This window comes from Lotus japonicus, chromosome 1 (genome assembly GCF_012489685.1).
Source record: "Lotus japonicus ecotype B-129 chromosome 1, LjGifu_v1.2".
NCBI lineage: Eukaryota > Viridiplantae > Streptophyta > Magnoliopsida > Fabales > Fabaceae > Lotus > Lotus japonicus.
This window is the reverse complement of record NC_080041.1, coordinates 105268052-105292982: the sequence shown is the minus strand read 5'-3', so window position 1 is coordinate 105292982 and position 24931 is coordinate 105268052. Positions and strand designations below refer to the sequence as shown.

General features: G+C 37.9%; 2 protein-coding genes and 1 pseudogene across 11 annotated transcripts; all 3 read left to right on the top strand.

Annotated features, from left to right (window-relative positions):
• The first annotated feature begins 8522 nt into the window (after positions 1–8522).
• On the top strand, positions 8523–13241 carry LOC130728738 (uncharacterized). Of its 10 annotated transcripts, XM_057580289.1 has the most exons (11): positions 8523–8574; positions 8642–8697; positions 9668–9767; positions 10242–10378; positions 10459–10558; positions 10649–11376; positions 11469–11824; positions 11899–12025; positions 12109–12396; positions 12477–12578; positions 12799–13241. In XM_057580289.1, exons 7-11 carry the CDS (start codon positions 11583–11585, stop codon positions 13114–13116), a joined length of 1077 nt encoding a protein of 358 aa, XP_057436272.1. In that variant the 5' UTR covers positions 8523–8574; positions 8642–8697; positions 9668–9767; positions 10242–10378; positions 10459–10558; positions 10649–11376; positions 11469–11582; the 3' UTR covers positions 13117–13241. The 10 variants fall into 10 exon arrangements, with proteins under 10 accessions (XP_057436272.1, XP_057436280.1, XP_057436270.1 ...); XM_057580297.1 differs by lacking the exon at positions 10242–10378 and having other exon boundaries at positions 12112–12396; XM_057580287.1 differs by lacking the exon at positions 10242–10378.
• Positions 13242–16258: 3017 nt separating this feature from the next.
• On the top strand, positions 16259–19020 carry LOC130728737 (heat shock cognate 70 kDa protein-like; annotated as a pseudogene).
• A 1269-nt stretch (positions 19021–20289) lies between these two features.
• On the top strand, positions 20290–23652 carry LOC130728731 (heat shock cognate 70 kDa protein-like). Its single transcript, XM_057580281.1, has 3 exons — positions 20290–21138; positions 21473–21701; positions 21779–23652. Exons 2-3 carry the CDS (start codon positions 21482–21484, stop codon positions 23434–23436), a joined length of 1878 nt encoding a protein of 625 aa, XP_057436264.1. The 5' UTR covers positions 20290–21138; positions 21473–21481; the 3' UTR covers positions 23437–23652.
• Positions 23653–24931: the final 1279 nt, after the last annotated feature.

The window sequence follows — 24931 nt, the reverse complement described above, 5'->3', positions numbered from 1 at the left end:
GAATTTCAATTTTGAGTTTTTGGTCATTAATTCTTGACCAAAATACCCCTAAGTCGTATTTTCAGTCGTTAAATATTTCTGAGAGTTTCCCTAGCCTAGATATCACCTACGAATACGTAGGAATTAAATTAGATCGAAGAAAAAGTTCGGAAGCCCTATTTTCTAAAGTAGCCGAATTTTTTTGGAGTTGTACCATGTCCAAAAATAATTTTTGGGTTAGTATGGCCTGAGCCATAGCGTAGCCCTTTCTGTTGTCGAAATTTTGGCCGTGGTTTCGTGTCATTCCGAGTTTTGTAGATCGAGTTATGCGCGTTTTAGCGAAAACATGTCTTATTGTCCATTCGTGCCTAAATGTCAAACTCTAGAGCTTCGAAAGCTTCTTTTCGGGTTTTGATAGTGTTGTTAGTTGTATTGTCTCTTAGCGACTAAGCAATGATACTTTGCTTAAGGTTTGGAACGAGTTGAGCTGAGGAAAGAGACTTTGGAGCAATTGGTGAGGTTTCACAACTGAGAAGACGCCCGGGGAACTTGCTAAGTTCGGGAGCTTTATTTTGGATTGGACTGGGATGTTGAGCTTGGATGGAGAAATTGGCTAAGGTAAGGGTAACTCAGCTTTAGAGTGTCTTTGAGTCTTGCCTATTTTTATCGCACTGCCTGCGTTTGAGATGAAGATGTTTATATTGATTGGTATTTGATTTTGATTGTTTTGCTGAACTGGGAAAATGTTTTTTGGAGGCTTCGGCCGAGTGAACTTATTGAGACGTGTGTCTCCGTTTTCTGAGAGGCTTCGGCCGTTTTCTAGTTTCTGTCATTACTGCTTTCTAGTGGATAAGACATGGTTATTGTTGATACCTTGATTGTTGTTATGTTGAACTAGTGAGCTGAGTTAGTATGCATTTTGATGAGACGTATGTTTGTTGATAATATGAATAACATGTGATTATGTTGATTTGATTATTGAATTTGAGATTGTTGTTTGAGTGACCATTGAGTTGGATGAGATGTTTTGGTTTGCTTGAAGTGGCAATGAGGTAGGTTTGTCCCACGGGATTGTCCCGTCTTTCGAGGCGTTATAAAGTGACATTCAGGGGAGTCCGTTCTCCGTCTGTCTCGTCTTTCATGGGCGTTATTAAGTGGCAGTGGAGTGGATATTTTCACATGACTGTCTCGTCTTTTATGGGCGTTATTAAGTGGCAGTGGAGTGGATATTTTCACATAACTGTCCCGTCTTTCATGGGCGTTATTAAGTGGCATTCAGGGGAGTCCGTTCTCCGTCTGTCCCGTCTTTCATGGGCGCTATTTGGTGATAGTTCAGGGGAGTCCGTTCCTCGCTCTGTCCCGTCTTGCGAGACATTATTGATCAATCCATTTTGGTTGCAGCATATAGTTGCATTATAGGGCAATAATATTTGCTTCTGATGTTTTGGTTGATAACTGATTTGATGTTATATTGTTAAAGTTGTTGATATCTGATTTGATGTGATTTTGTTTATATCTGATTTAATGATATGTTGTGATATCGTTTATATCTGATTTGAGGTTATTGTCATATGATTTGATTATATATTGTTGAAGTTGTTTATATCTGGTCTAATTCTATGTTGCTGCTCCTATTGATATCTATCTTGGATTATATTGTTAGTTTATCTATTTGTGGTATATATGTTGTTAAGTTGATGTCTGAATAAATGTTACATTGTTAAGTTGTTGATATCTGAGTTAATATATATATGTTGTTAAAGTTGCTGATATCTGAGTAGAAATATTGTTGATAGTTGATTTAAATCTATATAGTTGAATATATGTCGTCATTTATCTTGAATTAGGTTGTTAGCTTATGTGCCACGTTATGGACTTATATCTGAATAGCATGCTTTTCTCTTTCATACGTGGTAATGGCATGGAGTTAACCCTTTCTATTTGCTACTTGTTGTTTGGGCGCTTAACGCTATTAGGCGATGGAGAACCCTCGATGAAGCTTGACCTTTGTACGAGTCGGAGCTGAAGACTTGAAGATTAGTGGAAGACATGAAGAGTAGAGTCGGGTTTAAGGCTAGAGCCTTGGGTTAGAGGGCTTACCGTTATTGGTTTAAGCTTGCCTAGTAATTTTTAGGAATTTGCATTTGAGTTTTGGGTAGGTTCCGATGTATCGCTTTCCTGCGGTTCCCCGGTGAGGAGATCGTAGGGAGTAGGTCGGATTATGGTGTCGTGGCATAACAGATTCTTTGTTGGATCTGATTTTATTCGTTAGATTTGTAGTTGTGTCCTTTCGTTCATGCATTCGGGAACTTGCCATGTTCAAGGCGTGATGTAGGTTCTATTTACTGTCGGGAGTAGGCATTACATGTTTTGAAAACATTTTAAAAGAAAAAAATATATTCGCTTTATAAATCCTTTTGGAAAACATTGCATATTTATTTTATCAGGTTACTAGGGTGACCCCCAAAATTCGGGGCGTTACAAGGAGGAAGTTAGGGATTTAATTGATGGGGGTGGCAGATCTGAGATTTTGAACACGATGGTGGAGGCACGTCCAGACGCACGCCGCCGCGCGCACCACCTCCATCGGTCGTCCCTTTCTCTTCTTCCTTCTTCCTTGCTCCATCGAACCTTCCTTGCTCCAACTGTTTGTGTTTGTTTCGTAATGATGGAAGTAAATTTTTTGGCTACTATCGTGATGAGGTTGTTGAAAATGCTGAAATGTTTAACTGAATTTCATTGATTGTAAAACTGAATAGTACAATTGATAATCTCTCTATTTATAGAGAGATAACAAGCTTGCATAAGAAGCTAACTAATTCTGTTATGCCAGCTCAGCTTGACAGCTAAGCTTAACAACTAACTCTGTTATACTAACAACTAATCTTGACAGCTAGGATAGCTAACTTCACAGCAATAACTTATCAGTTACTTATCAGAAACTATATAGTATACTCTAATAGGCCCCCTCAAACTCAAGGTGGTTGAGAAAGTTCTTTCTCAACCACATGGAGTTTGGAACAAAGATGAGCAAAGCAAGTTGGAGCAAGGGCCTTGGTAAAAATATCAGCTAACTGATCTTCTGAAGGAACATGATGCACAAAGAGGGACTTGTTAAGAACTTTCTCTCTCACAAAGAAAATGTCAAGTTCCATGTGCTTGGTGCGGGTGTGAAGAACTGGGTTGTGAGTCAAGGCTACAACACCCATATTATCACAGAAAACTCTTGGAGGAGTAAAGGGAACTTTAAGTTCTTGAAGAAGAGATTGTATCCACAATAGTTCAGCAGAGGTATTTGCCAAGCTTCTGTATTCTTTCTCTGTACTAGACCTAGCAACCAAGGTCTGCTTCTTAGAACTCCAAGACACGAGATTAGGGCCAAAAAACACACAGGACCCTGAAGTGGACCTTCTATCATCAGGATCTGAATCCCAATCTGCATCACAAAATGCCAGCAATGGTACAAGAGAAGTCAAGGAGCAGGGTTTCAGATGTAAGCCATGATGAATAATACCCTTTAGGTACCTAAGTATGCACTTGACAGCCTTCCAATGGTCCTCCAAAGGCTGGCTGAGAAATTGACAAACTTTATTTACTGCAAAGCTAATCTCTGGCATGGTTAGAGTAGCATATTGCAAGGCCCCTACAATGGACCTATATAGAGTAAGATCAGCAAAGTAATCAGACCCATACTTGCTTAACTTTGCACCACCAATCATGGGAGTAGAGATCCCCTTAGCTTCACCCATATCAGCTCTCTCAAGTAAATCATGAATATACTTCGTTTGAGTCAAGAGTAAGGATCTATCCTGCAAATGATGGACTTGAACACCAAGAAAATAATCAAGTTTGCCCAACTGCTTTAAAGAAAATTCTGAATTCAGATTCTGAACTATCTTCTGAACAAAAGGCAAGGAATTTCCAGTAATGATGATATCATCTACATAAACAAGAATGTAGATGCAGCTGCCCTTTGTATGGAATGTGAACAAAGAGGGATCACATTTACTAGGACTGAAACCATACTTGATCAAGGCTGCTTTCAGCCTTTCAAACCAAGCTCTAGGAGCCTGTTTTAGTCCATAGAGGGCTTTATTTAGTTTATAAACTAGGGACTTGTCTGAATGTAGAAAACCAGAGGGTTGAGTCATGTAGACTTCCTCTTGGAGTGCACCATTGAGGAATGCATTGTTCACATCAAGCTGGTGGATGTGCCACTGCTTGGTAATAGCCAAAGAGAGGATTATTCTTATTGTAACGGGTTTGACTACTGGAGAAAAGGTCTCTGAGTAGTCAAAACTTTTAACTTGGTGGTAGCCCTTGGCCACAAGTCTGGCCTTATACCTATTGATAGAGCCATCAGCATTTTCCTTGACTCTAAAAACCCATTTACAGCCAATAGGTTGTCTGTCCTTGGGAATGGGAACCAAAGTCCAGGTGTTGTTGGCCATCAATGCATCGAATTATGCCTGCATGGCAGCCTGCCATTTGGGGTCCTTGAGAGCCTGCTTGGCTGTTGTAGGTTCTGCTTGAGTTAGTAGCAATGTAGGAAACAATCTAGGCATCACAATGCCAGATTTAGACCTTGTCTGCATGGGATGAGCATTCCCAGCTGGTGGAGGTGAAGAACCTAATGGTTGCACAGGTGGAACAGATTGAGAGTGCCCTGAAGAAGCCTGAGAAACCAGTGGAGACTGGACAGGACTCTGCTGTTCTGAAGCTGAATGCTGAGGAGATGCACTAACAGAAGTAGTAGGTACTGTTGTAGTTAGCTGAGTGGGGATAACAGTAGGTCCAGCAGGCACAATTGGTATAGCAAAAGTGATACCTGGTGCAGAAGAACTTGGAGGAGGAGAAGCCTTGTCAGAATAAGGGAACTTAAATTCATCAAACACCACATCTCTGGACACATAAATCTTTCCATCACTATCCAAGCACTTATATCCTTGATGAGATGAAGAGTACCCAATAAACACACACTCCTTAGACCTCAAAGACAACTTTGAGTGTGTGTAGGGCCTGAGATGGGGAAAGCAAGCACAACCAAACACCTTCAGAAGCTTGTAATCAGGTTTAGTCTTGAACAGCTTGAAATAAGGACTTACATTCCCCAAAACAGAAGTGGGCAGTCTATTGATAAGAAATGTGGCAGCCATAAAAGCATGATCCCAAAATTGAAAGGGTAAATGAGAATGTGCAAGCAATGAGAGACCTGTTTCTACAATATGGCGATGCTTCCTTTCCACACTACCATTCTGATGGTGTGTGTAAGGAAAAGTAAGCCTATGAACAATACCTAACTTTGTAAAGTAAGAGGTAAGAGGCTTAAACTCAATGCCATTGTCAGTTTGAACAGACTTAAGTTTCACACCAAACTTTAACTCAACCATGGCTTGAAATTGGAGAAAAGTAGAACAAGTATCAGATTTCCTTCTCATGGGAAAAATCCAAGTGAACCTAGAATAGGCATCTACACAAGTAAGGAAATAGGAAAAACCACTAGATGATTCAAGGGATGCAGGTCCCCATAAATCAGCAAAAACAAGTTCTAATGGTGTATTATAGACAGTAGTAGAAGTAGCAGAAGGTAATCTATGAGACTTGGAAAGGCAACAAGCTGAACAAACTTGAAATTTTGCTTTATTAGGTACTGGAATATTACAAGAAGTCAAAGCAGAATGGAAAGCCTCATGATGAGAATGTCCTAACCTAGAGTGCCACAAACCATAAGAGGTTGGACATACAAGAGAAGTACTACTAGTGCTAGATACATCAGACTTAGGTAAAACAGTAGAGTAAGTAGAAGAAACAGCAACAGATGGGACTGAAGAAACAACAGCTGAGGGAACTGAAGACACTTTGACAGAAGGTTGCTTGGGAGTATGCATGCCTTCAAAGATATACAAGCCATCTGGACCAACACTACCTCGAAGGAGAACCCTAGAAGTTTCCTGACATTTGACAACACAATAAGAAGAGTGAAATTCAAAGTAGACATTATTATCCTTAGCAAATTTGCTAACACTAACAAGGTTCTTGGTAATATCTGGAACTAAGAGAAGTTTACTAAGAGTAAGTGTGGTGTTGGTGTGATAAGGAGAAGGAAAGGAAGGTAAACCAATAGAGAGAATAGGCAAACCTTGTCCATTCCCCATAAGAATATGATCATTACCCGTAAGTGAAACACTGTCAGAAAGCACAGAAGCATCATTTGTGACAAGGTGAGTTGCACCAGAATCAGGAAACCAGGTGCTAAGATTAGCTGCAGCAGAGGATGTGCCAACTGATGAAGGTAGACCAGTGAGCATAGCTTGAGGAGGCCTGGTTGTAGAATTTGCAAGCCTTTGGCCTCCACCAGAAAACTGTGAACCTCCATTGTTCCACTGTGAACCAGGAGCAGAAGCAAATCCAAACTGCTGAGAGGGAAGTCCTATGCCAGAGCCTTGGCCTTAGAAGAAACCAGGACCAAACTGTTGGCCAAAACTAGAACCAGCTTGGTGACCAAACTGTGTAGGTGTGCCAAATTGTGGAATGCCATAGAAAGGTGAAAAACCAAACTGAGGCATCATAGGAGAAGGCACAGACATATTAGGCATATTGAATGGAAAATTCATGCCATATCCACCAACCATTCCAGTAGAAGCTGAAGAGGAACCGCGATGATAACAAATACTTGCATCATGACCATATTTATAACAAATTTGACACTGAACACTGCGATTACCTCCTTTACCACGTCCACGTCCATCACCCTAACCACCACGAGAGTTGCGACCACCGCCACGTCCATTGTAACCACCACGGTTGCGATCATCACTGCGATCTTCATAAGAGTGATCATCAAAGGAAGAATCCAGAGAACTGGAAGCATAGTTCGCTTCAGTCGTCGCGGGCGACGGGGCTGGCGGAGGCGCTGGTGGCGGCGCAGCCTGAGCCAAAAGCGCTGAAGGCGGATTCACATTCAACTGACGAGATCGAGTGCGATCCAGGCGCGCTTCATGTGTGATAATCATCGCCTCAACTTGCGAAACAGAAGTCGGAGCTTCACGATTGTAAACAATCGTCATGAGAGGACTATAGTCATCGGGAAGTCCATCGAAGACAGCTTCAAGGTGCTCGCGATAGGTGACGGGATCGCCGATGGTGATCAACGCATTCACGATCGATTTGATGCGTTTGAGATATTCCGATGTGCTCTTCGATCCTTTGGTTATGGATCGCAACTCAGATCTGAGTTGCGTGCTCTGCGCCAGTGAGTGCGCTTGGAAGAAATCGAGCACCGCCTCCCAGATCTGCCACGACTGAGTGCAATTGACCACCGTAGGAAGCACCGATGGCGAGAGCGAGGAGAGAAGCCATGTGAATAGAGCAGAATCTTGCTGCTCCCAAACAAGATACACAGGATTCTCGACTGCGTTCATGGGTTTGTGAGGTTGTCGTTGCTTTTGGTATTCCTATTGAGTGTGGTAACTTATCAGTTACTTATCAGAAACTATATAGTACTCTAATAGAGGTTATTCACAAAATTCTCATCCCAAGCCGTTCTGTGTTTTTCAATGCTCATATTGTATTTTGAATTGGTACAATTTAGGTATAGTTATGTTTTTTCCCCAATATCAAAGAGAGAAAAAAAAGACTGTACGGGTTATGGGTTTGTGAGGTTGTCGTTGCTTTTGGTATTCCTCACTACCAGAAAATCGACCGAGTTTGCAACGGAATCCTTGATATTTTGGTCATACTTCAAGTCTGACTTATTAGCGACCGATTTAGCGACTGATTATTTAGCGACGGACATTTCGGTCGCTAAATTTGTAGAATAAAAATAATAAAAAGATGTAGCGACTGAATTAGCGACAGATTGTGTTAGCGACCGAACAATCCGTCGCTATTAGCGACTGAATTAGCAACGGTTATATTAGCGACCGACAATTCCGTCGCTAAAAAGTATAGCAAAAATAATAAACAAAGTAGCAACGGTATTAGCAACTGAATATTTAGCGACTGATTTAGCGACGACTAAATTAGCGACCGGCGTTTCCGTCGCTAAAAAGTATAATAAATATAATACACAAAGTATCCTTTGAAAAAATGTATTCGAACCCAGGTCCACAACTATAATAGCCAAGACTTGCCAGTTGAGCTATTTAGCTTCCTTTGTTGTGTTTGCGTTAAATATATATATTAATGAATAAAATGTAACCCTAATCTTATCAAAACTCATTGTCAATCTACCAAATCAGACCCTCTGCTTCTCAACTCTCTTTCGCTCACTCTCTTCTCGAAGGGGAATTTGGTTTGGCACCCCACCTATTGGGTTTCGCACCCCACTTTATTAAAAACGGGAATTTAAATTCCGATTTTAATACGAAAAAAACGGAAATTAAAAAACCGTTATGTATTTTAGCATATGTGGCACATTTTCAACCGTTCATTGCATATAAAAAACAAATCGGAATTTTAAATTCCGTTTTGAAAACGGAAATTAAATTTCCGTATTGAATACATGGGGTGCCAAACCCAATAGGTGGGGTGCCAAACCCAAATCCCTTCTCGAAGCCGCGCGAACCTCCATCGTTAGGGTTCCTCTTCATCTTGGTATGAGTTTACTTTTTGGCTCTCTTTACTCTCGCATCCTGCTCTCGCTCACTCTCTTCTCTTACAGGTCACGAATAGAAAGAGAAAAAGGTCGAGGAGGATGAGGATGAGGGATTCGATGATGTAAGTAAATCCTATTTCTTACAAATCCACTCTTGTGCTTGGAAACTCTGTGACTTGAAGTGTTGATTTGTAACTTGAACTGATACATAATTCTTGCTATTTGTGTGACTGGGGTCTTCTTGTTATAACTTGCCTTTCTTTTCATTCAAACACCATGTTTTGTTGGGGAGAAATTCAACATAAGAAAACTAGTGAAGAACACCTCTTGATTTGATTGACACTGCTTGTATAAGACTTGACTTTTAGTTGGAAATTGTCTCTCAACAAGAGGTACAAAGTGTATCAAATAGTTTCTGGTTTCAAATTTATTTCGCATCAATTTTGCCTTAGTGTGTCAAGGTACAACTAAGGCAAAATCAACCGCAAACCAAAACTAAACACCAAATTTGTGCATCTCAACGTCACACCAGGAAGTAAGTGTCTCTATGGGTTAACTTAACACATACCAGAATCATTATTAAGTTGGGCAATTGCCTTTACTCCCATGGTAGCTGCTTTATGGATTAGCAATTTAACACATATCACGGTTATTATTAAATTGGTCAACTAACCCTCACTCCCCTGATCATTAAATTCTATGGGCTAACACATAACTGAATCATTATTTAGTTTAGCAACCTGCCCTCCCTATCCTGAATAACAAACTCGGGTTAATACTGACCAGAAAAGTAAAGGGAAAAGTATGTGACATGGCCTTCTTTTCTCCACTTTTTTATATAGGTTTGTAACATAGGTTTTACTTCTGATTTTTCTTCCTGTACTTTATTTTTGTCATATTGATTGAAGTGGTGATTGTGATTAATATCACTGGTACCTTATCTTCTTCATAATCTTTGTCCATTGTCATCACTTCTCACATACTCTTTTTTTTTTTGTTTTTGTGTATTTTTGTATTATAATAACAACTTGTGCTGAAAGTTAATGATTTGCCAATGAGAATTGCATAATTTATGGTCTGGAAATTGTGTAGGAGCATGGGAAGAAGCAGAGTATAAGCAAAAGCATTCCAGAATATGATATTGCTATCGTTGGAGGTGGCATGGTTGGCATGGCTTTAGCTTGTTTCTTAGGTAGGTAATAATCTACTTGCAGATGGGTGTATCAGGCATGTCTGAGTCTGAATTTTATTTTTTCTGGGCTGCAATATTATGCGGGCACCCCGTCGTCTTTAGAACTATCTTTAGCTACTCATGTCTTCACCAGAGTTTAATCTTTTGTCTTTCTGGTCTGGTTTTTGCCCCTTCTCTCAGGTCAATATACCAAACAATAGTTTCACTTTTCTTTAATTTGTTGTGACTGGTGAACTGATCTCTAATCCTAATCCTAAAAATGTTTGATAATCTGCTTCATTATCATTACATGCTTTAAGTTGAATTTTGTGTACTTGGGTACTGTCCTTGGTCATTTTATATAGCCTTCTAAATGGGCAGCTTGGGCGTGTTCCAAACCACATCATGTGCTATGCTATGATGGTTGTGATCATCATTAATATCAAACTAAGCCGGAAGCTATAATGATTCAATATAACATATCAAACCAAGCAGGAACGAAATTTATCTATCTTCAATCATCCCGGCCGATCGCATGGAACTTGTAAGAGTCGGTATTTAAATGATATGGAATTACATGCTGCCCATTTGCATATCCTACTTAACTGTGACGAAGTTAAACCATATATAAAGTATGTAAGTTTATTTGTATTTTGATCATTCTTTTAGTCATAATGATTGAAACATTAAATAATATAGTGACCATTGTTAGATTCTTTGAGCAACACTTGGTGGCAACCTTTCCAAATATCTCTCAAGCTGATATTGATGGTCTTACTGCATCTGAGTTTCCAACTTGGTTTCGATCGTATGTAAGTGTCGTGTTCTTTTAAGTTAATATTGCACAAGTTAAACCTATGTTTGTGTAATATAAATTCTAATGAGTTTATGCTTAATGATAGGTTCATGATAGAAATAACATGGTAATAGATCAGTTATTACACCATTTAGCATGGGGTCCTAAGAAAAAGGTGGAGACTTGGCCTATTTACTTTGTCAATGGTTTTAAGTTTCATACAGAAGAGTGGACTTTCAATAAGAAAACCATCAATTCTGGAGTTTGTGTTGAGGGTGATGATGAAGAGGATGAACACTATTATTATGGTGTCCTTAAAGAGATTTTGCGGCTAGAGTACCCAGGTGAACCAATCAAACAATTAGTGTTATTTAACTGTGAATGGTTTGATTCTGTCATCAATCGTGGGATGAAGGTTAATAAAGAATATGACATTGTGGAGGTTCATCGTTCTAGAAGGTATTCAAAATATGACCCTTTCATATTTGCAACAAATGCGATTCAAGTGTACTACATGCCTTACCCAAAACACATAAAAGAAAAAGTTGATTGGTGGGTTGTTACTAAAACCAAACCAATGGGTACAGTTGATGATCGGTATGCATTGGAGTTTGCATTTCAAGATACAACAACTCATGTGGACCCGGTTTCAAATGAAGAGCTAGATGGTCACTTGAGAGATGATGAAGCTTTATATGAGGAAGTGGATGAGGATGAGGATGAGGATGAGGATGAGGATAAGGATGAGGATGAGGATGAGAATGAGAATGAGAATGAATATACATCTTCAAATGATGATAATTAGAATGTGGCATTATGTTTTTCTTATGTGAGGTAACAAATTGTACTTATTTTAATTGTAATATTATAGCTCGTATAATTTTTCCTTAAATATACTAATGCTCTATCCTTTACAAATAATGCAGATGTCTGACAAAGATTGAGGCAAAACCAAAACTCTAAGAGGAAAATCATCTAAAAAGCATTCAAAGGGGCTAACTCACAATGGTATTCTAACTTCAGCTTCAACACATGTTGCAATGTCATCACATATGACAACTCATGTCCCACCAAGTCAATCAACTTCTTCTACATATGTCCCACCAACTCAATCAACTCCTTCCACTAATGTCCCACCAACTCCTAATGTGGTACAAGATTGCACTAATGTCTCACCAACTCAATCAACTCCTTCCACCAATGTACAAGATTCCACCAATGTCTCACCATCTGAAAATGGATCAAATGATTGCAAACCTACATTCAACCTTGATGGAGAAGGGTATGCATTATTTTGTATAAGTTATTTTGAGTACTTTTAGTATACCTTTAATTGTTTACATGTCGTGTTTTTAGGTTTTTACCTTCGCATCCTGCTGCTAATGCCATCACTGATATCTTTCGAAGTTATTATAATGAACCATGGCCAACATGGAGGAAGATACCAGAAAATAGGAGAACTATGATGTTTGGAGAGTTCATGGTATATTTCAATGTAAATTATCAAGTTTGATCTACTATCACTATGTATGCAATTTTATCTAACTTTACTTGTATTTATTGTAGAAGAAATACTCTGTTTGTCCACCTGATGCTATATGGGCTAGAAATAACTTTGAATCTCGAGGTCAAAAACTGATGAAAGATAGTTTGAGTAAGGCTCATAGAGATCAGAAGAAGCCAAGGTGGCTTGGAGATCATGTATGGAATGGGCTATGTGATCATTGGGAAACTCCGAAGTTCAAGGAGAAAAGTGTCAAAGCAAAGGCAAATCGGGCATCTGATCGTGAAGGATTTGGAGGGACCCTTCACATTGGTGGCTCTATCACAACATCTCAACATAGAGACAATTTGGTTAAGATTCTTCTCTTGTAGTGTATTCTCTTAATTTAGATATAAATGATATTGTCCTAATTTTTTGGTACTTGTTTTAGATGAAGAAAAATGGATTCAACCCTTCTCCACTAGACTTGTTTCGCTCTACACATCAACGCAAGGATGGTACATTTGTGGACAAGAAATCAGAGCATGTAGATGTATGATATGCTAAACTCTTCTTTAATTTAGTATACATGAATTGCATTGGACTAGTCTATAGGACAAATATTTATGGATTGGTTGGGCTCTTGTGACATTTTTAGTGTTTTTGTCTTTGTTTCTCATACAAGGTTGTGCTTGAAATTATGGTAAATGTAGGTTAGGTATTGTAAAAGAGAATTCATGGTTGATTTTATTGTAATTAATTCTTGCTAACAGGGTGCATATGTGCGTGAAATGGAAGATAGGACGCAAAGAGCATCTGAGCAAAATCTTCCTCCGCCAAGTGAGCTAGATGTGTGGCGTGATGTGGCTGGCATGAAAAAGGGTAGAATATATGGGTTGGGATTGGAGTCCACTGTTATCAATAAACAATATCATGGCTCATGTTCTTCATCATCTGAATGGGTAAGAAGATCAGAATTTGATCAATTGAGAAACACTATTATGGAGGAGACTCAAAGAATGGTAAAACAAATGATGGAAGAAAGGATGCAACAACCACCAATGCCAACCCCAAGAGGAGTTAGAAACTGATGAGTCAGAGAATGAGGAGGATCTTGGTGTTTTTCCATGAAAACTTTGTCAAGCTTTGTTTCTATATTTAATGTAATAGACTATGTTTAATGTAATAGTAATCTACTAGACTAGTTTAAGTAGTTCATGGTATACTTTTTGTGATGATTCAATGATGAATTTAGGTGGATATGTTAAGATTGTGTGTTTTGTGATGATTCAATGATGATTATGGTTATATTCATATTTTTAACACTAAAAAAATCTGTCACAAAACTGATTATTTTTGTTAATTTTATATTTATTACCGTCACTGAACTCATCACTAACTTTTTAAATCTGTCGCTAATTCCGTCGCTATATTATAGCTGAAACCGTCGCTAATTCCGTCGCTATATTTTGTCGCTATATTCTGTCGCTAAATTCCGTCACTAATGCGGTCGCTAAATTCCGTCGCTAATGCAGTCGCTAAATTCTGTCGCTAATTCAGTCGCTAAATTTCGTCGCTACATCGGTTGCTACAAGTCCGTCGCTATATCGGTCGCTAAATCGGTCGCAACATTTAGCGACGAGTGAAATACCAACCAGCAAAAATCAGTCGCAAAATCGGTCGCTAACGGTTTTAGCGACCGATTTAGCCCATTTAGCGACCGATTTGGTCCGTCGCTAAATGACTGTTTTCTGGTAGTGCCTATTGAGTGGTGTTCATATTAATTGTGAGGTTGTTGGTGAAGGTTGAGGGTTGGTGTACGTTTATGTTGTTGTTGGTGTTCACATTAGTTTTGGATGAAGGGAGAGGGGATGGGTTCTTGGGTTGCTGGGTTTCTATGTTGGTTTGGATGAAGGAAGAGGGATGTTGTTGCTGGGTTTCAGATTATGGGTTGAGTAATTTTGGGGTTTAATTAAGTTTTGAGTTACTTTTGGGGTTAATTAAATGTTGGGGTTTAAAAAATCATTTATTTTAAATAAAATTCACATATGATTCATTAATTCAGTCAGCAAGCCATGTGTCCACGTACCTTTCCGGCAAGGACTAGAACCAAAATGCTTGTAACTGCAGGGTGATATCGGCAAGTTTTTTCCGGTGAGGGACTAAAATCAAAAGTCACTACAAACACGGGGATCAATTTGACCATTAACCCTAATTTTTTCTATGATGGGAGTATTATATTGGATGGTTGTTATTCATTATTTTATTTGGGGGAATTAGGGTTCTGTTCTGTCCTTAGATGATGGGTTCTGAAGATTGATTTGATGAATTTGGAAGAATATTGATTATTTAGGGATTTGGGGTGTGAAATATGATTAAGGGAATTACTTGGATTTAATTATAATTACATTTATTTATTTTTTGAATTTTTTTTAATTCCACGTAATTTATCATTAATCTAGTCAGAGGTCTAAGTCAACTCCGGGATGCCACTCGTCAATCTCGCCAGAGCTCCACCCTCCGGCGAGGACTAGACACAAACATGCTGCAATTGTAGGGATGATTAACACAATATTTTCTGGGGAGGGACCAATCTCAAACATGCTTACAAAGACAGGGACCAATTTGATGATTAACCAATTTAGAAAATATCTATTTAAAATGAAAAGGGGAATAAATACTCCTTACTAGTCTTTTTTTTTGTTATTGACGTTTTTTTTTGTTAACAAGGATGGGATTAGAGACCCGAAGCACTAAGGCTGAACAGGGCTGGGGATCAGGACAAGCATCCTGCAATAAGAGGGTGTGGCATTCTCCAAAAGGTAAGTCATACCAATGTTCTCCACACTGAAGGTCGAGGCCAATGTTGGCTAAATAATCTGCAATGGCGTTTGTTTCCCTTGGAGTGTATTGGAAAACAAGTGCCCCATGAGCATGCTGGAGCTGAGACTCATTGGAAAGCGACACTCCATTTAAAAAAAAAGGCACTCACAACAAATATCTTTTTTGGAATATGAACTATCACTCTTATTTTTTGGTAATATATCACTCTTATTTTTACAGAGTCTAACTCACTTATCACTAGAACCACAAGTACATTTTTTTTAGGGGAACTACAAGTACTTGTAAATTAAAAAAATGTCATTTTATTCGTTTTATACTTTTATTTTAAATAATGATCAAATTGGAGAAACCCTATTCACTTATCGTAATGAAATATTTTCCACCAAAAAAAATGTTAAAAATTTTGAATGTACCGTTTTCATAAAAAACTAAATGTAAACAAGAAGATTTCAACTGTAACGAAAAAACAGAATATCAAAGATATCATCTGTAACAAAGAAAAGACTAAACTGTTTCAGAAAAAAGAAAAGAAAAGACTAAACCAGTGTCACTCTCCATCTTAACTTTCAGTATTTTGCGCTAACAAACTCACGAAGCTGCTCGAGTGATCACCGTCTCCCCTGTGTGCTGCTCTCTTTTGGTGGTATGATTTGTTCCTTATTTTGATTCTGTTATACTTTTATGTTTTCATGAAGGAAACATCTTAGTTCTTAGCTTTAGGGTGAAGAAGACGCATGAACGTTCTTTTGTGCAAACAATACACAGGCCAAACTACATTCTGCTATTTTAGACCATTTGATCATAAAACTCTAATATCATGTTATTAACAAACTATTTCTAAAAGTTTAGTCAGGGTTACAATGTCTTTAAAGTCTTTTTTTTTTTTTTTGAGATAGTTGGTTCATGACAACTATTCTTAAATTAAAGTCCATTTGTTTCGCGGTTAGCTATCCTCTAATCATAAGTCAATTTTAAAGCTACCTTAGAAAGAGTGCTAACCGTGTCGAATCGTAGCGGTTAACAAAGTTATAAACAAAGCTAGTTTTTATGAAGAGTTACTTATACCTGATTCAAGTACTATATTCTAAGAATAATAACTACCCACTGATTAGTCAATTTTCCTTAACTTATAATTAGGATTCAAATTTCTTCAAAGAAAAATTCTTAATTACTCTGGTCTACCTAAGATGAGTTGTTTAGCAGTTAGGATAACAGTGGAGTTTATTAAATGGTTCTAAATTAGGAGCATAACAAATTACTTCAAAGAAATATTCAGCTAAGTCTGATCCTCATATAGTCACATGACACATTTAAGTTGAGCTTTACACCATTCACTATCCCATGCATCAACTTGTTCTTTTGATCACTTTGTTTTGTTAGATTGAAAGAATGGGCAAAAAAGATGAGAAATGTGCCATAGGAATCGACCTGGGAACCACCTACTCGTGTGTTGCAGTTTGGCAGGAGCAACATCGCAGAGTGGACATCATTCACAATGAACAAGGCAACACAATTACTCCCTCCTTTGTTGCTTTCACAGATGATCAAAGGTTGATTGGTTTAGCTGCTAAGAATCAGGCTGCTACAAACCCTGAGAACACTGTTTTTGGTAAAAAATTCAACTTTACTACCCTACTCTAATGTTTACATTAAGCTGGACAAATGGTAAATAGTTGAGAATTTGTTACTATTTATGCAGATGCTAAGAGATTAATTGGTAGGAAGGTTAATGATCCCATTATAAAAATGATATCATGTTATGGCCATTCAAGGTTATTGTGGGTGTTGATGACAAACCCATGATTGTTGTTAAGTATCACAGTAAGGAGAAGCACTTTTTTGCTGAGGAAATATCATCCATGGTTCTCACAAAGATGCGCGAGATTGCTGAGGCATATCTGGAGTCACCCGTTAAGAATGCAGTTATTACTGTGCCCGCTTAGTTCAATGACTCTCAGCGCAAAGCCACCATAGATGCTGGAACCATTGCTGGTCTAAATGTTATGCGGTTAATCAATGAACCCACAGCTGCAGCCATTGCATATGGCCTAGACAAGAGAACTTATTGTGCGGAAGAGCGAAATATATTTATCTTTGACCTTGGTGGGGGTACTTTTGATGTGTCTCTCTTACAATTAAAGGTAAGGAATTCAAAGTTAAAGCCACTGCTGGAAATACTCACTTAGGAGGAGAGGATTTCGATAACAGAATGGTGAACTATTTTGTAGAGGAGTTCAAAAGGAAGAGCAAATTGGATATTAGTGGAAATCCTAAAGCCATGAGGAGGTTGAGAAGTGCTTGCGAGAGGGCAAAAAGGACACTCTCATGGACTACATGTACCACAGTTGAGGTAGATTCTTTATTTCAGGGCATTGATTTTTGTTCCTCATTCACTCGTGCAAGGTTTGAGGAACTTAACATTGACATGTTTAGAGAATGTATAGAGACAGTGGATAGGTGCCTCAATGATGCCAAGATGGACATGTGTAGTGTACATGATGTTGTCCTTGTTGGTGGATCTTCTAGAATTCCAAAAGTGCAGCAGCTATTGCAGGACTTTTTCAAGGGGAAGGATCTGTGCAAGAGCATGAACCCTGATGAGGCTGTTGCTTATGGTGCTGCTGTCCAGGCTGCTTTGCTGAGTGGAGGCATTAAGAATGTTCCAAATTTGGTGTTGTTGGATGTTACACCGCTATCTCTTGGTATATGGATATTCGGAGATATCATGAGTGTGGTGATTCCAAGGAATACTACTATTCCTGTAACGAAGACAAAGGGTTACCGCACAAGTAAAGATAAGCAATCTAGTGTCCCCATTCATGTTTATGAGGGTGAGAGAGCTGGAGTAAGAGATAACAATTTGTTGGGTTCTTTTAGTCTTTCTGGCTTTCCTAGTGCTCCTCGTGGTCACCCATTTGATGTATGCTTTGCTATTGATGAAAAATGGCATTCCCTCCGTTTCTGCTAAGGAAAAAACCACTGGCAGTAAGAATGAGATCACCATAACCAATGACAAAGGGAGGCTGTCGACCAAAGAAATTCAAAGATTGATTCGAGAAGCTGAGAAATTCCAGGCTGAAGACAAGCAAATCCTTAGGAAGGCCAATGCAATGAATTCTTTGGATGAATACATTTACAAGATGAGGAAAGCTTTGAAGAATGATTGTATTAATTTAAAGCTTACATCAGCAGAAAAGGAGAAGATCAGTTCTGCAATCACAAAGGCTACAAATTTGCTTGATGGTGGTAATAGTAAGCCAAAGGAAATAGAGGTGCTTGAGGATTGTGTAAAGGAGCTTGAGAGCATGTTTAAACCAATTGTGGGCAAGATTGTCTTGTTCTCTTCATTTTATTAGAGCTTTTCTTGTACTGACTAGTCATTTTGTCTTTGATAACGAAAACCTTTTTTCTAATATTATTAGAAAATTGTTGAATTTTATTTAAATATGTAGTGGACATGTTTAAATGGTTGACTTAGAAATTCAATAATGTATTATGAATTTTCTTGTACTGACTGTATTTGGCCCTGCCATAAACAATCCTTAGCTTCAAGTAAATTATTTTTATGCTATGAAAATACATTACAGTGGAAAATGATGGATAGTACATGATATTATGAAATATTAATAGAGAAAATTGCATTTGGGTACCAATCACTTTTCTCAATTGTAACATTGTATCAGATTCCTCAATTGTTTTCTTCATGATTTTTACTATGATGGGAGTATTGTATTGTTGTTATAATGTTATTTACTGTGGAAAACAAAAGACACATGGAAGACAGAACTTCAATTTTGTTTCATTGTCATAATGGAGATAACACCATAGCCTAACATGGCCTAGTACTAGAGCATGAAACTTAACCATCAACTTTATTTCCATCTAGCATCGTCACTCAATCTTAATTAGTTCAATACATTTGAGATTTGACTAAGGTATAGTTTCACTGCCTTCCTGTCTGGATTGAAAGAAAGGTCTAATTTCAAGAAATGGAAACTCAGGATTTTACTATATATTACCTTTGTCCCGATTTGTTGGTTTTAATCTCTTCCCACTTAGTTGAGCATTTTTATCCTAGAACCAGCACCTACAATCATAGAACGACATTAGATCATGTAAATACTAAAATCAGATAAAAGCAGCATGGCCAAATGATAGGAGAGCACAAATTCTAATCATCAAACCGGCAAAACTATCCAGAACAGTGGGAAGAAGTCAGAATGAAATATAACAATATATATCCATCATTTTCACTTCACTTGCATGTGAAGCTTAGCTTAAACTAACAATCTCTTAATGCATAGGGTTAACCTTCCCTCATGAAGGGTTGATTAAATCGTATGCCTCACTTAGAGAGTAATCCTCCGGTCTTTTTCCCTGTTCTGTGTTCTGTCCTGTAGCTTAGTCAAAAAGTAACTTTATGTTACTTTCATTTACCTAACCACTCTCTTGACTTCTAATGCATTTGAATTTCCCTCCACTCTTATGCATCCTCGTACAAGTGATCACACACATAAACATCACAAGATTATAATTAGAATCGGGTTGGGAAATACACACATGTATTTCACCCCTTCGACAATAACATCATTTTTCATCGTCAGAAAATTTCGAGAAATGGCACATTAAATTTACCCAACTAAAATCATAACATATCACATAACCAAATAATATTTCCCGCCCTTTGTTGTGAGAAGTGTTTTTCTATTGCTACACCACATGTAGATATTTTACCCAAGAGGGGTAGCTCAGTTGGCAACGCATGCTGAGTGTGTGGGAAGAGCTCTCAGGTTCGATCCCCACACAATACATTTTGAGGGAGGGATGAAGAGCTTTAACTGTAACTAAATCCCGAATATGACGGCACCCAAAGGGTGACCGAAACCGGATGTTTATACAAAAAAACATGTCGATAATTTTGGTTTTATTAAAAATGTACTCATATTATTGACAGCTTTGGTTGTTGGTAACTATCTAACATATTAGGGATGACTTAAAGCTGTCATGAACTTCATGAAACATCTATTATAATATAGTAATTCTGAAGCGCGGGCGGTAGGCCGGTAGCGATGTCATATTATCTCTTTACTTTTATATAAATCTTCTATGTCAGCTTTTAATTCTAGGTGGCAATCTAAACCATGTCCTTGCATCTTCTCAAACAATTTCTGTTTTCACACTTTTGTAACAACACACAACACTAAATCATCATTACTCACAATATTGTATTAGTAACACAACAATTAATAATGTTAAAAAAAAGTATCAATTAACAATTTAAAAAACGAATCATTAAATACTACAATGTGAAAGATTTAGTATTAAATTAAATAATTAGAAAATGTTTTCCTTCTTTAACCTAAATCTCAAAACTCTTGAAACCCACCTGGTGGTTGAGTTGTAGATGAGTAGTTAGTGGTAAAAATGGCAGCAGCGGCGGTGATCCTCGAATGTGATCGGACCATAGTCGACTATAACAGTGACAAATGGGTCTCACGATACAAGGATCCTAGCTTGCCTCAGTTTTAAGTAAAACCGTTTAGATTTTAAGAACCATATATTTGGCATCCTGTTTGCACTGACCTATCCAATAACAACAATTGCATTGCAATCAGTGTCAAGTAATAGTGTCGTCCGCCCATCCCGTAGGTCTAATTCTAGTTTAATAGTTATTCTTTAGCACATATATGTCACTTCAAATCCCTATAATAAATTATTCAATAGATATAAAAAAACTCACAACTCAAACATTTACGAAAATAAGTACAAAAGATAAAAATAAAATAGCACCTTAAAAAAACAAAAAACAAAAACATTCAATAAAAAAAACCATACAATTTTTTTTACATAGAAAAGATAAATTGCACTCGCCAGGGATCGATCCCCGGACCTCCCCTACCCAACCTATATGTCCCCCCCAGCTCCTGCGACTTGAGCTATGCTAAAGGGACAAAAACATACAAATTTATGAATTCTTAGATCTAAAATAAATTTATTTCTTTTTATCCATAAAATATGTTTAAAAAAAGATTTAAAAAAACACACAAACACACAAAAAAAAAAACATAAATGAATGGGTCAAAGTACTAGTTCTTCGTTGACCAAAAAAAAAAGTACTAGTTCTTCTATAAAAGAGAAACCCAAACCAGTGTCACTTTCCATCTTCACTTTCAGTATTTTGCGCTAACAAACTCACGAAACTGCTCTCTTTCTCCCTCAAGTGATCACCGTCTCCCCTGTTTGTCTCTTGCTCCCTGCGTTCTTTTAGTGTAAGATCTGTTCCTTATTTTTGTTCTGTGTTATTCTTTTATGTTATCATTGTTTTCATGAACGAAACATAATTTTTAGCTTTAGGGTGAACTCACATGAACGTTCTTTTGTGCAAACAATGCACAGGCCATACTACATTCTAAGATTAATACCTAAGATGAGTTGTTTAACACTTAGGATAACAAATCGAGTTTATTAAATGGTTTTAAATTCGGTGCATAATTAATTCCATCAAAGAAATATTCAGCTAAATCTGATTCTAATGTGACACATAAAGTTGAGCTTTACACCATTCATTATTCCCATGCATCAACTTGTTCCTTTGATTGTTAGATTGAAAGAATGGGCAAAAGGGATGAGGGATGTGCCATAGGAATCGACCTTGGAACCACCTACTCGTGTGTTGCAGTTTGGAATGATCAACAACGCAGAGTGGACATCATTCACAATGAACAAGGCAACCCAATTACTCCATCCTATGTTGCTTTCACAGATGATCAAATGTTAATTGGTTTAGCTGCTAAGAATCAGGCTGCTACAAACCCTGAGAACACTGTTTTTGGTAAAATTTTCAACTGTTTTTTTTACTAGCCTGCTGACAAATGATAAATAGTTGAGAATTTGTTATTATTGACGCAGATGCTAAGAGGTTGATTGGTAGGAAGTACAGTGATCCCATTATAAAAAATGATATGATGTTATGGCCATTCAAGGTTATTGCGGGTGTTGATGACAAACCCATGATTGTTGTTAAGTATCACGGTAAGGAGAAGCATCTTTTTGCTGAAGAAATATCATCCATGGTTCTCACAAAGATGCGCGAAATTGCGGAGGCATATCTGGAGTCACCGGTTAAGAATGCAGTTATCACTGTACCTGCTTATTTCAATGACTCTCAGCGCAAAGCTACCATAGATGCGGGTACCATTGCTGGTCTCAATGTTAAGCGGATAATCAATGAACCCACAGCTGCAGCTATTGCGTATGGCCTTGACAAGAGAAATGATTGTAAGAAACCGCGAAATATATTCATCTTTGACCTTGGTGGTGGTACTTTTGATGTGTCTCTCCTTACAATTGAAGGTAAGGACTTCAAAGTTAAAGCCACTGCAGGAAATACTCACTTAGGAGGAGAGGATTTCGATAATAGAATGGTGAACTACTTTGTAGAGGAGTTCAAAAGGAAGAGCAAATTGGATATTAGTGGAAATCCTAAAGCCCTGAGGAGGTTGAGAACTGCTTGCGAGAGGGCGAAAAGGACACTCTCATGGACTACATGTACCACAGTTGAGGTAGATTCTTTATTTCAGGGCATTGATTTATGTTCCTCTATCACTCGTGCAAGGTTTGAGGAACTTAACATTGACATGTTTAGAGAATGTATAGAGACAGTGGATAAGTGCCTCAATGATGCTAAGATGGACCAGAGTAGTGTAGATGATGTTGTCCTTGTTGGTGGATCTTCTAGGATTCCGAAAGTGCAGGAGTTATTGGAGGAATTTTTCAAGGGGAAGAGTCTGTGCAAGAGTATCAATCCTGACGAGGCCGTTGCTTACGGTGCAGCTGTCCAGGCTGCTTTGTTGAGCAAAGGCATTAAGAATGTGCCTGACTTGGTGCTCTATGATGTTACACCGCTGTCTCTTGGTATTTGGATAAAAGGAGCTATCATGAGTGTGGTGATTCCAAGGAATACTACTATTCCTGTAAAGAAGACACACGGTTACAAGACAAGTGCAGATAACCAATCCAGTGTCCGGATTAAGGTTTATGAGGGTGAGAGAGCTAGAGCAAGTGATAACAATTTGCTCGGTTCCTTTGATCTTTCTGGCCTCCCTCCTGCTCCTCGTGGCCATCCTTTTGATGTATGCTTTGCTATAGATGAAAATGGCATTCTATGTGTTTCCGCTAAGGAAAAAACCACTGGCAGTAAGAATGAGATCACCATAACCAATGACAAAGGGAGGCTGTCGACCCAAGAAATTAAGAGATTGGTTCAAGAAGCTGAGAGTTTCCAGGCTGAAGACAAGCAATTCCTTAGGAAGGCCAATGCAATGAATTCTTTGGATGATTACATTTACAAGATGAAGAAAGCCTTGAAGAATGATTGTATTAATTTAAAGCTTACATCAGCAGAAAAGGAGAAGATCAGTTCTGCAATTACAAAGGCTACAAGTTTGCTTGATGGTGGTAATAATAAGGCATATGAAATACAGGTGCTTGAGGATTATGTAAAGGAGCTTGAGATCATGTTTAAGCCCATTATAGCCAAGATTGACTTGTTCTCTTCATTTTATTAGAGCTTTGCTTGTACTGACTAGTCATTTTGTCTATGATAACAAATACTTTTATTATAATATTATTAGGAATTAGTTTTAGTTTATATAAATATTTAGTGGACATGTTTAAATGGTTGACTTAGACATTCAACAATGTTTTATGAATTTGCTTGTGCTGACAGTATTTGGCCCTCTGCCATAAACAATCCTTAGCTTCAAGTCAATCATTTTTATGCTATGAAAATACATGACAGTGGAAAATGATGGATAGTAGATGATATTATGAAATGTTAATGGAGAAAATAGCATTTGGGTACCAATCACTTTTCTCAATTGTAACATTGTGTCTCAGATTCCTCGGTTGTTTACTTCATGAGTTCCAACTCAGTACTAAAAAAAATTATTTTCCTTCTAGCTGCTCACATAATGCGCAATCTCCGCTTTAAGCTTTTTCATTCTCATCTTTAGCATCCCTAGCCTTATGTTTCTTCTGACTTTCAAGCTGCTTGGACTTGTCCTCAAGTTCCAATAACATTTTTTGTATCTTAACCTCAAGTTCCAATGACTCATACAAAAGGATAGAATTGAACTTACTTGCTTACAATCATGATCAATGTCATAATTTTTTCTATGATGGGAGTATTATGTTGGATTGTTGTTATTCATTATTATATTTGGGGGAATTAGGGTTTTGTCCTTAGATGATGGGTTCTCAAGATTGATTTGATGAATTTGGAAGAACATTGATTATTTAGGGATTTGGGGTTTTGATTTAGGGATTTCGGGTGTGAAATATGATTGAGGGAATTACTTGGATTTAATTATAATTACATTTCTTTATTTTTTGAATTAATTTTTTTTAAAATTTCACGTAATCTTATCATTAATCCAGTCAGAGGTCTAAGTCAACTCCGGGATGCCACTCGTCAACCTCGCCGGAGCTCCACCCTCCGGCGAGGACTAGACACAAACATGCTGCAATTGTAGGGATGATTAACACAATATTTTCTGGGGAGGGACCAATCTCAAACATGCTTACAAAGACAGGGACCAATTTGATGATTAACCAATTTAGAAAATATCTATTTAAAATGAAAAGGGGAATAAATACTCCCTACTAGTCTTTTTTTTTTGTTATTGACATTTTTTTTTTGTTTACAAGGATGGGATTAGAGACCCCAAGCACTAAGGCTGAACAGGACCAAACGAGGGTTGGGGATCAGGACAAGCATCCTGCAATAAGAGGGTGTGGCATTCTCTAAAAGATAAGTCATACCAATGTTCTCCACACTGAAGGTCGAGGCCAATCTTGGCTAAATAATCCGCAATGGCGTTTGTTTTCCTTGGAGTGTACTGGAAAACAAGTGCCCCATGAGCATGCTGGAGCTGAGACTCATTGGAAAACGACTCTCCATTTCAAAAAAAAAGGCACTCACAACAAATATCTTTTTTGGAATACGAACTATCACTCTTATTTTTTTGGTAATATATCACTCTTATTTTTAGAAAGTCTAAC